The sequence below is a fragment of the Euwallacea fornicatus genome, chromosome 11, assembly GCF_040115645.1.
Source record: "Euwallacea fornicatus isolate EFF26 chromosome 11, ASM4011564v1, whole genome shotgun sequence".
In the NCBI taxonomy this organism is placed as follows: Eukaryota; Metazoa; Arthropoda; class Insecta; order Coleoptera; family Curculionidae; genus Euwallacea; species Euwallacea fornicatus.
Window position 1 is genome coordinate 3,960,034 of NC_089551.1, and position 12,213 is coordinate 3,972,246.

A 12,213-nucleotide genomic window follows, 5' to 3' on the forward strand; every position below is an offset into this window, starting at 1 on the left:
ATTGTGCAAGGCGAACAACCTCGGATGCATTCTTGTGGGGAATGAGTCGTTGACCCCCGAAAATGCACCGGGTGATTGCCCATCAACAGCCTAAAAAGGTCGTTTTAGCGCGTCGTGCGTGATGTGGTGCTGGCAATAGTCTCCGCTTTCGTTGCACTAAATAAGCGACAGATCGTTTTGATAATAACGTTATAATAACGAACAAAATAATAATAATATTTCGTAAATATTCACCGAAAAAGCATTTTGACTATCGTTTTATTATGTTATTATATGTACTTAGTTGCTTTTTCTTTTGCAGCCCACGCCCGGAATTCACTATCCGCAGCGCTCGCGTCGACCTCTAACTCATCGTCCCTGATCCCTGATTAGGGCGTGGGAGTGTAGTTTTCAATTTCATTGAGAAAACGGAAGGTTTGACCCAAATAAAATACACCCCCCGGGCATGGTTTAGCTAATAAATAGATAATGTGGTTTGCTGTTTGGATGTATCATAGGGAGAGGTATTTTTAGAAACGGAAGGTGGCTGTCGAATGGCTCTATTTATACAGTATGTCTAAGATACGGATGTTTAAAGAAGTTCTTACAACAGTTAAGACGAAAATTGTCTGAAACATATCAAAAATTCACATGGAGCTCATAATAAAAAAGTTATATATTTTTTATGAATTGTAAATAATTTTTGATTCGCAGTGCAAAAATATCTTTATTTATTTTCATCTTTTTGCGTTTGAAATATGTTACCAACTTGAAAATCCAAACTAATTCCGAACCATTTTTACATTGTTCACCTAAAATTTAGGCAACTGTCTGTTGTAATTTAAGTTACATCGCATCTCTTATTGTTTACAAGATCCTCCCAGATTTATCTTGACACACTGTATATCTACTAAAATTTATATAGAAAAAATCTCCCACTGGCGTCATCTATAGACTATCTCCCTGAGTAAATATACTTTTATGAATAGAAATCTATCGTACACCATCTAGGTGTGAATAGCAATACTAAGCATTACGCGATGAAAAGAAATCTGTGTGCTTGCAACTGGAAATTCTTTATTCGTCTACAAAAAAAGACGGTATTCTGATGCATATTTCCAAATCTGATGTGCAGGTCCTCAAAAAGAAAAGCAATAGTTGTTTTTTTGCTTCTAGGTGGACGAAGAAACAACTGAAATTGATCAGCCCAAAAATATTACACCACCGAGGGAACAGTTCTACTATAACCATCAGTAAAAGGAACCTGTGAGTATTGACTATATAGTCTAGGAATGTGCGTCTGCAAGTATTTTTCTCGCACGAAAGATTCAGTTTCTAATTTCGAAGCTGAACGATTCTTAGATAATAATACACCATTTATCCCCTGACATACTTACATTGAGGTGTCCCACAATAAAACTCATAATGTTGTTATTTTTAAATCGTTTTTATTTTGGTATATATAATATATTTCAAAACTCCAATAATGTACAAAAAATATCTGTGTAATAATTAAATAATGCCTTTTGTCTGTCAATTTGTTCATCATAAACTCTGAATCAGATTTGAGGGTGAGGAAGCGGGTAATTGACAATACAATCCAAATATTATGAAGTCTATCGACTAAAAATAATAATCCCTAGGATCGACCTAGCAACAGTAACATGGCGCATGCCTATCACAATGTCCAACAAAAACGACTCATTCAAATAACGTACTTTAAATTATGTATAAAATATTAACAGTTACTATTTTCAAAACGGTCCCGTCGGGTGGAGGGGGCGGCCGAGACACGAATGCGCCCCTGCGAAGGGCGTCCATGGGACGCCCTTCGCAGGGCGCTGGTTTCCTCAGAACAAATCCACTAATAAAATATACTCCTAGTTAATAATATACATACGTATTAACATTATCTAAAACTATGTACAACTGCACTTTCTCGGGCCCTGCACAAGGCGTCGACCTGCGCGATACCACCCGCCCACTACCAAAACATAATATTATACAACAAGCAAATAGTAATGCACTTTCGATACAGCTAACCTGTCTAGATTACAGCCTGCGGTACTTGAGGCCGCGTTGCCGCTTTTCGTCGGCTTCCCCATGGTTTCAACCGCGGAGAAGGCGACAACATCGCCTCAAACGATTGAGGTACCTAGTAGAATTATATTTCTGTTTTCTCTCTGATCTAGTTTTTATATACATCTGGCGGTTTGACCCCTTCAGATCGTCCGATTATAAACAATGTCAACTCCCCGGTTATTATGTACGCGTTCTTATTAACCGTGACGTAAGTAAAATTAATAAAGTTAAGGATACAAGGACAGAGAACGTAGAAAAAAGTGTTTTAGCCGACTCCGTCGCCATACTTAGTAATATGGTACAATCACATCATGAGCAAATACAACAAGGCCGACAGTGTACATGTCGGCACGACATATCTTTGGTTCACATTTATATACTACAGAGACAGACAAATAGATTCAGTAACACCTGGATTAAGTTGGTTCCTAATAGTAACGGTTATTACATACATAGACAGATTCTTTCTAAAACACGTGTTTTCCAGTAAGTTTTAACATCGAACATCAAGCGTCGTCGCTTTACTTGCTCTGATCCGAGAGTAGCTGCTGCAGGAGCGACGTTTTTGTGTGATCACCTGCCCGGCCTTCCTCCATAGAAGTCTGTGAAAAGGGATGCTAGGTAAGTCACAAGAACAGTTCATATCACCAGCTAATCCAAGCTTATTACGAATTTGTTAATATGGGTGAAACCCCGTGTGTATTATTTACAACGGTCACTATTTCCGTACTATTTACAGTGCTTATTGTTTGTATGAAAAGAGTTGACCGTTCTGCAATTATCAGTACTTAGTTATTATCAAATGATAATAATAAAAAAAACAGTTGCAGAGTCGGTGCAAATACGTTAAGACCAAGTTGGCGCGATGCAAAACCATTTGCAACAAATAGTCATAAAATAGATCAACATAATAGGCCAATTAGTTAAACTTCCGTCTCTGTTCTTTCGAAAGACAACAACGAAAATTAGTAGGAGCCATAAGCAAACCAAGCAATAACAATCCTCGGGTAATTCCGTTCAGCAAAAGTGGCGAAAATGAAGGAGATCCAGAATTACCCGGGGAGTGAAGGAGGAGGTGGCGTGTATGTGTGGCTTACCCTGGATGTGGCCGGCTGCGGAGGAGACATTGAGCCCATATCTGACCCCATTGCGCCCCAAAGTTTCGGGCTTTCACTCGCACCTGCACGCAACAATGACGTCATTGTACGTTACCCCAACGAAGCACCTTTTCCACTGAGCGAGAGGAGGTGGAAAAAGTGCTTCCGAGACCGGCTTTTGCGGGTTAGTAGATCGAGGAGGTTCAAGGTGTCGTATTCATATTGACAGTTGTTACGTCTGCCATGTGTGTTAGTCATGAATTGACGACCTCCATAAGAACACTCTTGCGTTGGATTATGTCGCAACAGAACGACCTAACCAAACCAGAAACTTCCAGGGAGTGACCTCAAATAATTAATTCAGGTTTCATAAGCTAAAATGCCTCAAATTGATCGCCACTCTCTAGGTATGATTCGTCTGTTAAATGTCCGAATAAGATGTAGATGGATTTTTCTGTTAAGTAAGGAAGTTTTTCGAGCAGATATGTCAAAACGACTGCACTAGTGAATTTTCTATTTTCTATTTTTTACTATACAGAGTGATCAATTTCAAAACAAACCACAAGAAATATCTTTTGATTGGGAAGAGAATTAAAATAATACTAAAAAACGTTTATTTAGATATCTAAGGGTAGGTTTAATTTGACACCAGGGAGAATTGTATCAGTCACTCCCAACTACCTTTCCTTTTATAGTTCAAATATCATCCCCAACGAGTGGAACATCATTACAACTGGAATTCAATTTGCTATGTAACCGTAGCAAGAAAACTGAAATCGATTAATGGAGTCGAGAGTTAGAGGGAAAAATGTGTACTAGTGCAGGCCTAAAATACGTTTGCTACAAAAAAAATTAAACAAATTAAAATATTGCAAAACTGCATGGTTTCAATGCTTTGACGAAAAGTTGAATTTTGTTATTTGAACTGTCATTTTCTTGTAGTTACTTTTACATTGAAACCGTCATATTAAAACGGGATATATTCAAGCTGAGATAACAGAAACAATTTTCCTTTATGGGGCTTAAGATAGATGTGCTGGTAGAACCTCAAGAGTATTCAATGAGAGACATCAAGATAAAAATGTGGAATATACATAAGTACGTGATGGAGTTGGTGCATAAATTTTAAGAAACTGGGTCTGTGTATAACACGAAAAAGTACTGAGACAAAAATTGGAGGCGAAGCATGCCAGATTAAAATCTGGCATGCTTCGCCTCCAATTTGAAATACTTTCACATTTTAGTGTGAAAGTATTTCATTGGGTGCCGTGTCCAAAGCATTGAGAATTAAATCGTTTTTTCCTTCCAAAATGCAAATGTTACAACAACGCACTGAGGACAATTGTGATAACAAGGTTCAATTTTACGAACAAACAACAATTAATAAAATATATTTGTTTTAGTGACGAATCAACTTTCTTTTGAATTGACACGTTAATAAATATAACTCGATATTTTGACAATGAAAATCCGCATGTATTTCAAGAAGTTCACACTCAATTTCCACAAAAACATTAAACTGGAAACTTGTATCCGAACCTTTTGCAAAATACGATAGACCCTATTATCGTCTAACCTCTACAAAATGAAGTTGGTGAGAATGGTGTTTTAAAACATGATGGACACAGTATGCATTTCCAACAAGATAGAATAGAGCTCCTGCTTAGCAATTCGAGAATGGTTCAATAAACGATTTTCGGAAAACTGGATTGGCAGAAAAGGTGTATTAGAATGGCCAGCACGATCTCCAGACCTCAGCCCACTCAACTTATTCCTATGTTTCCTATATTTACAAAGTAAAGTATTTATAATTTCATATGAGAGTGTTCAAGAATTGAAAGATAGAATTTTCCTGGAATGTAGAAGCAATACTGGACAAACTTTCGCTAATGTTCGCGAAGAATATGAAAGCAGACCTTATTATTACCTCGCTAATGACGGCTCACATTTTAAGTATTTAATAAAATGAATTATTTTATCTCAATAAGCTATTTCCACTAGTACACATTTTCCCTTCTAAGTCCCGACTCCATTAACCGAATTCAGTTTTCTTGGTACAGTTACATCGCAAATTGAATTTCGCTTGCAATGATGCGCCACTCGATAGCAATTTGAAATATCAAAGTGAAACTAGCTGGGGACGAGGGTGAGACTAATACAATTCTCTCTAATGCCAAATTAAATTTCCTCCTGGACACATAAATAGACGTTTTTTTTCATTATTTGAAATTTCCCACTCAATTAAGAGATATTAGGGATAGTTCGATTTGAAATGAACACTCTGTGTACAACTAAAGCGGACGGCACGGAAATTTGAGATACACGACTCAAGAGAAATTTTAAGACTTCAAGAGTCAGTGCTCTGCAAATGTGTAATAAAAAATTAGATACGTTCTACAGCAGGAAGAAACCTTTATAACATGAATACCTATTTGAATAACAGAATCGTGGAATATCCTAGCTATAAAATTAATTTAAAAGCAGTGAAGCGCGCACAGGGTGGCGTGGGAAGGTGTAACTACTCATATCACCTCGGTAATTTTCAAATTACAAGAAAATGGCTGGAGATATCGACTTTAAGGTTTAAGATTTATATGGAACAAATTCATTCATAATTCGGGCGGTGATTTTTGGGAAAAAATGCGCAAGTGTCGTATTATTTTAGAATGCGCATCTTTTATAGAAAAAATTATATACGCAGTAATCTGAAACTGCCTGCGGCATAAATGAATTTGTTTCATACCTATGCTGCGTACTGTATGTTTTGGACAGTTACTTTAAATGGGAATACCGAGCCTGCCATTTATCATATTAAATTAAAGGTTTTTCACCCTTTAAAGGAATTTTAAGAGGAAAAACATTATTTAAATGTTAGGACTATGCGGAACCGATCACCGAACCCTTAAAAAGTACCCCAAGTAGGAGATGAAATATCAGTCTTAGATAAGTTCATCTGTCGTCTATTGTCAGTACCAGATTTTTATGGAAAAGAGTGAATGACTTTATCAACGCCCTACGTTGACGATTTTCCGCCTTCTGTGAGGGTTTTTGAATGATCACCCGTTATGACCATTTAACTTCAAATCCTAAACTACCTATAGGTGGATCGTGACCTTTGCCTACGCCGCCCTGTACAGGTTTTAGAAACACAAAGCAATAACGTACACATATTGATAGGGGTAATGCGGTCCTGTCGGTAATTTCGATAAGCATTTTTTTTAACAACGCAAGAGTCTCTCAGAGGGAATCGCTTTAATCAGTTATAGGAAACTTCCATACATGAGAAATTATGTGCACAATGTTAGTAAAATAATGTACAGTTGGAAGGAAATGTTAACACACAACATTAATAACCTCAATAATCGATACAACAGCAGATATTGGACTTAAAGAACCAGCTGTGACTAATCTAAAACTCACCGGAAGGCATTTCGAAAGTTATTCCCAAAGAGTCTAAGTCGACGGTGCCCTGTTGACTGAGCTGCTGTAGCTGTTGAGCCGGAGACGGTCCCGATCGTTGACCAACCGAAGGCTGCGACTGCGCGGTTCTGGCGCCGACCACAGCCCGCAGCTCCTGCCTCACGAATTCCGACGTGGGATTACCGCCGGCTACACCTGTCATTCAAAATTGACCGTCTTACCCAAAGACTCGTTTACCTCCACATATACCCAAAACTTATTGATTACGTACACATATTATAGCAAGCACTAACATGCATATTATAACAAGCCAAAAACGTGCAATTTGGAGCGCGGACTTTTTTTGGGTGATAACTGATAAGACACATAATGGGTGGATGACAAGAAGCGGTGAACACGTGACGAATCGGGCAGTACAAACAAAAATACGATGACATATTAAAATGCGAATAGGAGCCGCGCCGGTGTGCTGATGAGGTGCGACATAGTGGTAGATGAACAACACAATTCCCCCTGCTCCGCCATGGAGAAAGCCGGCCACAAATGAGAATAATTGACATTGAACGAACGTGCCACGCCCCTCCGGCGTTTGGATTGGTCACACTTACCGGACTGCATATGTTGTTGCGCGGAGGGCGCGCTACCTCTGCGCTCGTAACCGGTCAGGCCCGCTTGCTGCGGCTGCTGTTCGTAGCAGTTATAGGACGCGTCTTGTTGGGTGGGATAGAGCATGGGGGACTGGGGAATGGGCTGTAGGGCGTTTGAGGAATAGTGGGGTGGGGGTTGGTTGGGGCCGGCGTACGATCTGGGCGAGCCCAGCCCACCTGTAACATGGGCGACGGCTTAGAAACAGGGACGGAAACGGGCAGCCCGAGTGGTTTTTGAACCGTACTTTCGTACGAATTCGCCGTTGTAGTTTCCTCAATGAAGATCGCGGTAGGTTTGACGGTACAGAGTGATTAATTATAACTGGACACACCCCGCTTTAACTATTTTAACTACTCCGAACAAAAAAAAGTTAATTATCAAAGGTACATAGTTCTAGTTGCAGTTAATGATTAACTATTCCAAGAGTATTAGCGTCGATGAAACTTTCAAAAATTAAAAGTACACAGTCAGCTCTCAGTTATTGTTAACTGACATTTGAAATTCGTAAATGATCATTTCTTTCATTCATTTACGTGCGATATGGTGTACGTAAAAAATGTCAATTGGAAGCGTATTTGGGTCACTCGAAATTCTCGTTCCAACTATATCAATAAATTTGGTGTTGGCCACCTGGTACACTGAGATGTTCACTACCTCTTCGTTAGAATTTGGCAAGTTTTGAAGAATAAACAGTAGCTCTATTAATCAACTAAAAAGATGCATTAATAAAATAGCTAAACTACCAATCCAGAACCTTAACCGAGCCGAACTACTAAAAGTAATGTTAAAAATATGTCGTAAATTATAATCTGTAGTAAGTACCACATGCCAGTCAAATTTTACCAATCATCCACGCCGGAAAAATGCTCATTTGTCAGTGTTATCCTTTTGAGCTTTGTCTCGCAATTATCGCGTCAAAAGAATGACACTCACGGCTAAAATATCTGTACAATAGCCAAAGGAGAAAAATGATGGCTATCATTGAGGAAAATACAAGAGAATAAGAGACCTAACATGCATAAAAAGTATCGTATGGCAAAACCACAGGAGGCAGCTAATTGTACATTATCTACAGAATCAGTTAATATGCCGTTTATTATCAGATAACTATTTATAGTCATGCTTTCTACTTAACAAAAAATTCTCGTCTAATGCACAGAGGAAACTGAAAGTATGATAATTCGACTATTAAAACGCTATAGGTTTTTCATGGAGAGCAAGCAGATGTTTTCCCGGTATAAATAATTGAAGATGCGAAATGCAGATATTACCATTCTAATGTGTGAATGCTGAAATATCTCCAGCCGTTTGGCAAGTTTATAAATTTAATTTTTTTAGACTTTGATACTCTGTGTCTTGGTAACGAAACGTTGTTCGAATAAAATTTATACAGCATGTTTGGTAAGTATTATTTTTAGCTGTAATGTCGGAATTGCAATTCGCAACTTGTATGCTTTAATACAATATGCTCATAGGCGCAATTATAATGTACGCCAACATCAAAATACACAATGAAATGAAAAACTTTCTGTACAATGAGTCGAGAGAATCAATTACTAATAATTATGAGATAAGACGTAACATATAGTAATTGAGGTATTAGAGCAGACACGTATTATGAATAATCTGATCATTCCCATTAAAATGGATCCTACAGATTGAACCTTTAGGATCGGAACCATTGAATATTCCACTACTTCCCATTATGGGCACTTTCCAAAATTCACTACTAACAAGCACCAGAGTCTCAATTCTTGTTACCAGGGACTGTTCTTTTAGACACTCCCACGAATTTCTCTGGTGTCCGGTTCCAGTAAATTTTCGAATGTGGCGTATGCTCTACTCTGTGGTTCACTAAACCTGATCTGAACTGGAAACTTACCAGGCATTTGAGAGGTGGCGTTCGGCACGCTATTGGCCCGCTGCAGTCTCAAAAACTGACTCTGATTAAAGGCGGGTGTGGGCGAAGCGGGGGCGGTAAACTGGTCGCTCCCGAAGGGCGACTGTCTTTGTTGTTGCGCGCCTTGTTGCGCTGGCGATGATCTCTGAAAATTGCCGCGTCCCGTTAGAGCGCCCTAGAGAGATAGAGATAGAAACAGAGCGTAGATAGAGAGGGTGTGGGAGAGAGAGAGAGAGAGAGAGAGAGATAAAAAGTGACGAGGCGAGATGTGAAGAATGATCGATGAAAATGCGGGTATAATGAAAATGAAGTTAACAAACAAACTTACAGTTAATTGAGCATTCAACATAGGATTTTGCACAGTCAGGCGCTGCTGCTGCTGTTGTTGCCAGCCAGGCCCAGTCCCTCCGCTTGTGCTCACTTGGGGGTAACTTTGTCTTGGTGAGAGCTGCGCATTGAATTGGGCCTGTGGCGATAAGCGTTGTTGTTGGTTATACCCCCCGGGGGCGGTGGTTGGCGTTTGGAAAGATTGCTGTCCCAAAGGAGACGGCATTTGTGAGTGGGGAGAGTAAGGCTGCGTCTGGGTCGGTTGTGGCAGTGTAGCTCTTTGGTTCGACTGATTCAGCTGAAAATATTCATTTGATAAGACGGCATTATTACCAAAAAAAAAAAAAATTAACTTACGGAATTCGAGCCCTGCAACTGGCCGGCGGCGTAATTCGGCGACAATTGCGACTCCTGCGGCAAGCTGTTGGATCGCTGTAAGGTGACGTTGGGTGCGACCGTGTTGTTTAACAGACTGTCGATGTTCTGAATGGAATTCATTTCGGCGGCTGTTGCATTGGACGGAATCAAAAGCTGTTGTTGCTTCTATTCCGACAAACAATAAAAAAACAATAGCAGAAACTCCATTATTATACGTTGGGTTGTATTACGAACCAATTACACAAATTGCGGGCGACTACACCAAACAGTACAAATCAAGTAGTAACGTGTTAAGTGTTACGAGCAATTTCATTAATTTCCCTTTCGTTATATACAGTTCGTAATTATCACGATCATTTAAAGAGCTAAAGTCAATAGTTTACCTGTTGCTGCAATAGACGTCTCTTTTGCTCCTCTGCATGTCTTTGTAGCTTTCTCTGTTGCTCGGCCAGCAATTGTTGGGCACCAATGCTTCCAGCGGTTGCATATTGGGGCAGGAGTGGTCCTCGGACGCCCAATCTCGTATATTTCACATTTTGAGGATAATTGGGCGGAGGATAAGCCATGTTGTTTTGAGTGGAAACCTACAACGTACAATAATGATCACTGTCCTTTCATCATTGCGACACGTTTACATTTGTGCTATAAGCGGGCGGGCGGGCCGGCAATGACACGTTGGGTGACGGTACGGCCTTCTCGCACTGCATCAACAAGTTCTGGATGTTTTTGATGGCAGCCATTTCGCTCAATTGGGAGCTAGTTGTTTGGTGGCCCTCGTTAGACTCCAGTGGCAAAACGTTGGCGTCTGGTACGAAATCCAGCACCGTGTCTAGAATTTCGGAAAGATCCGGATCGGCCATCGGTCCCTGAATGTTATTGTTCTCGTTCCAGCCACCGCTATCGGTAGAGGTCGACTGGTTGTTATACATGTTAGCCATAGTTCTCTGTAGAGAATAAGAACCATTTAAATTTGGGCCTAAAAGCCACATTTCCAAATGCTCAACTTACGTTCTGGAAATTGTTGTTATTGTTATTGAGGTAGCTGATCTGTTGCCTATTGGTCATTCTGTTGACATTGTGTCGCCCAACGTTGTTGTTATTGTTGTTTTGCGACATGGTGCCACCAATTAACTTTGCCGGATCCGTGATCACGCGGGGCAGCTTCTCTTGCGGCGTAGCTGAGATCACACTAGCAGGAATGGGCGGGATCGACGATGGCGGTGGCGTCGGATTCTCCAGCAAAGACGCCAGCATTTGATTTCTCCTGTATATCTCGCTCTTTTCCGACGATCCAGAAGATGAAACCTGTGAATTCAATATGCGATCAGCTTATGTAACGGGAAGAGTTGTGCATGTAAGTTATTAGATGGAAAAATGGAAAACTTGAGTCAAGAGTTTATTACGACTTGAACTAACCTGAGAGCCATTATTGGATCGCTTAGAATCCCGATCGTCTTTTTCGTCGCTGGAGCGCTTCGCACCTCGTCGATCTGCGGACGAAGCCGTGGGGAATCCCAAGTTCCTGAGGAGAGTGTCCTCGTGCGGGTTATTCTCGTTCTTCTTCTCATCATCTTCGTCGCTGTCTTTCTTTAGCAGCTGTTGAAGCAGTTCGCTGCCCTTTTTCATACCCGCTTTCGCTTCGATATCGTCATCATCGTTTTTCTCGTTCAGGAGCTAAACAAATACATATTATCAGAGAGTGATCATTTTGTGTTTGATGCGATCAAAAATCATCAACAATTATGGTCGAACGCCGTAGAATAGTTTTTAAATAACGATAGTACGGAAAGGGCAATATAATTTGTAAAGTGTACGATGGCTATGCGAACGGAAAATATTAAATGAATAAGTGTGACGGATATCACATAGCTGTGTGTTTTTGCTCTGGCAAGGCAAGTTCCACCCCGGTCCCAAAAATTCTCGAAGCAACTGGGACCTCTCCCAGATCCCGACGCTATAACATTGAAGAAATGGAAAAAATAGTAACTTGAGTAAATTGAATGGGAAAGAAGAATCATGGAACGGAACGGAACGGAAGAAGAAAAACTCTGGTCTGCACTTATAGACTCTTACATTCAAGACGAATTATTTTGAGCAAGAAAACAAATCCGTTAGTGTTCCTGCCAAGAAAACTGCTACCAGTAAATGAGTAGGGCCAATGAAACACAAACTACCGAACTAAGTTTACCTTGATCAACTGAGGTCATTAGATTAATCTTATTGGCGCGTTTATAAATAATTCACTTACAGCAAAAGATTTTAAATAACTGTCAAAATGAAAAAAAAAAGCACACAAAATGTCGGTTCAGGTCAAGGTTCCAAAAAGGATGATGGACGATTAATCAAATTATTCGATTCACTTACAACTGCTATAATCGAATA

At 40.0% G+C, this 12,213-nt stretch overlaps 1 protein-coding gene across 9 annotated transcripts in view; it reads right to left on the reverse strand.

The window, feature by feature from the left end:
* Nucleotides 1-1,407: 1,407 nt before the first annotated feature.
* The window catches only part of LOC136342269 (nuclear receptor coactivator 2-like), a 166,259-nt gene continuing 155,453 nt past the window's right edge, over nucleotides 1,408-12,213 (reverse strand). For 4 of the 9 annotated variants that reach the window (XM_066287895.1, XM_066287889.1, XM_066287891.1 and 1 more), the window contains 11 exons: nucleotides 11,248-11,505; nucleotides 10,840-11,136; nucleotides 10,467-10,775; nucleotides 10,215-10,415; nucleotides 9,811-9,996; nucleotides 9,455-9,751; nucleotides 9,109-9,301; nucleotides 7,187-7,402; nucleotides 6,579-6,773; nucleotides 3,159-3,241; nucleotides 1,408-2,663 (listed from right to left, as the gene is read on the reverse strand). In XM_066287895.1, the coding sequence (XP_066143992.1) occupies nucleotides 2,583-2,663; nucleotides 3,159-3,241; nucleotides 6,579-6,773; nucleotides 7,187-7,402; nucleotides 9,109-9,301; nucleotides 9,455-9,751; nucleotides 9,811-9,996; nucleotides 10,215-10,415; nucleotides 10,467-10,775; nucleotides 10,840-11,136; nucleotides 11,248-11,505 (2,316 nt within the window). In that variant the 3' untranslated portion in view covers nucleotides 1,408-2,582. The remainder of the gene's footprint in view (nucleotides 2,664-3,158; nucleotides 3,242-6,578; nucleotides 6,774-7,186; nucleotides 7,403-9,108; nucleotides 9,302-9,454; nucleotides 9,752-9,810; nucleotides 9,997-10,214; nucleotides 10,416-10,466; nucleotides 10,776-10,839; nucleotides 11,137-11,247; nucleotides 11,506-12,213) is intronic. The other 5 variants (XM_066287896.1, XM_066287898.1, XM_066287892.1 and 2 more) reach the window with 4 other exon arrangements.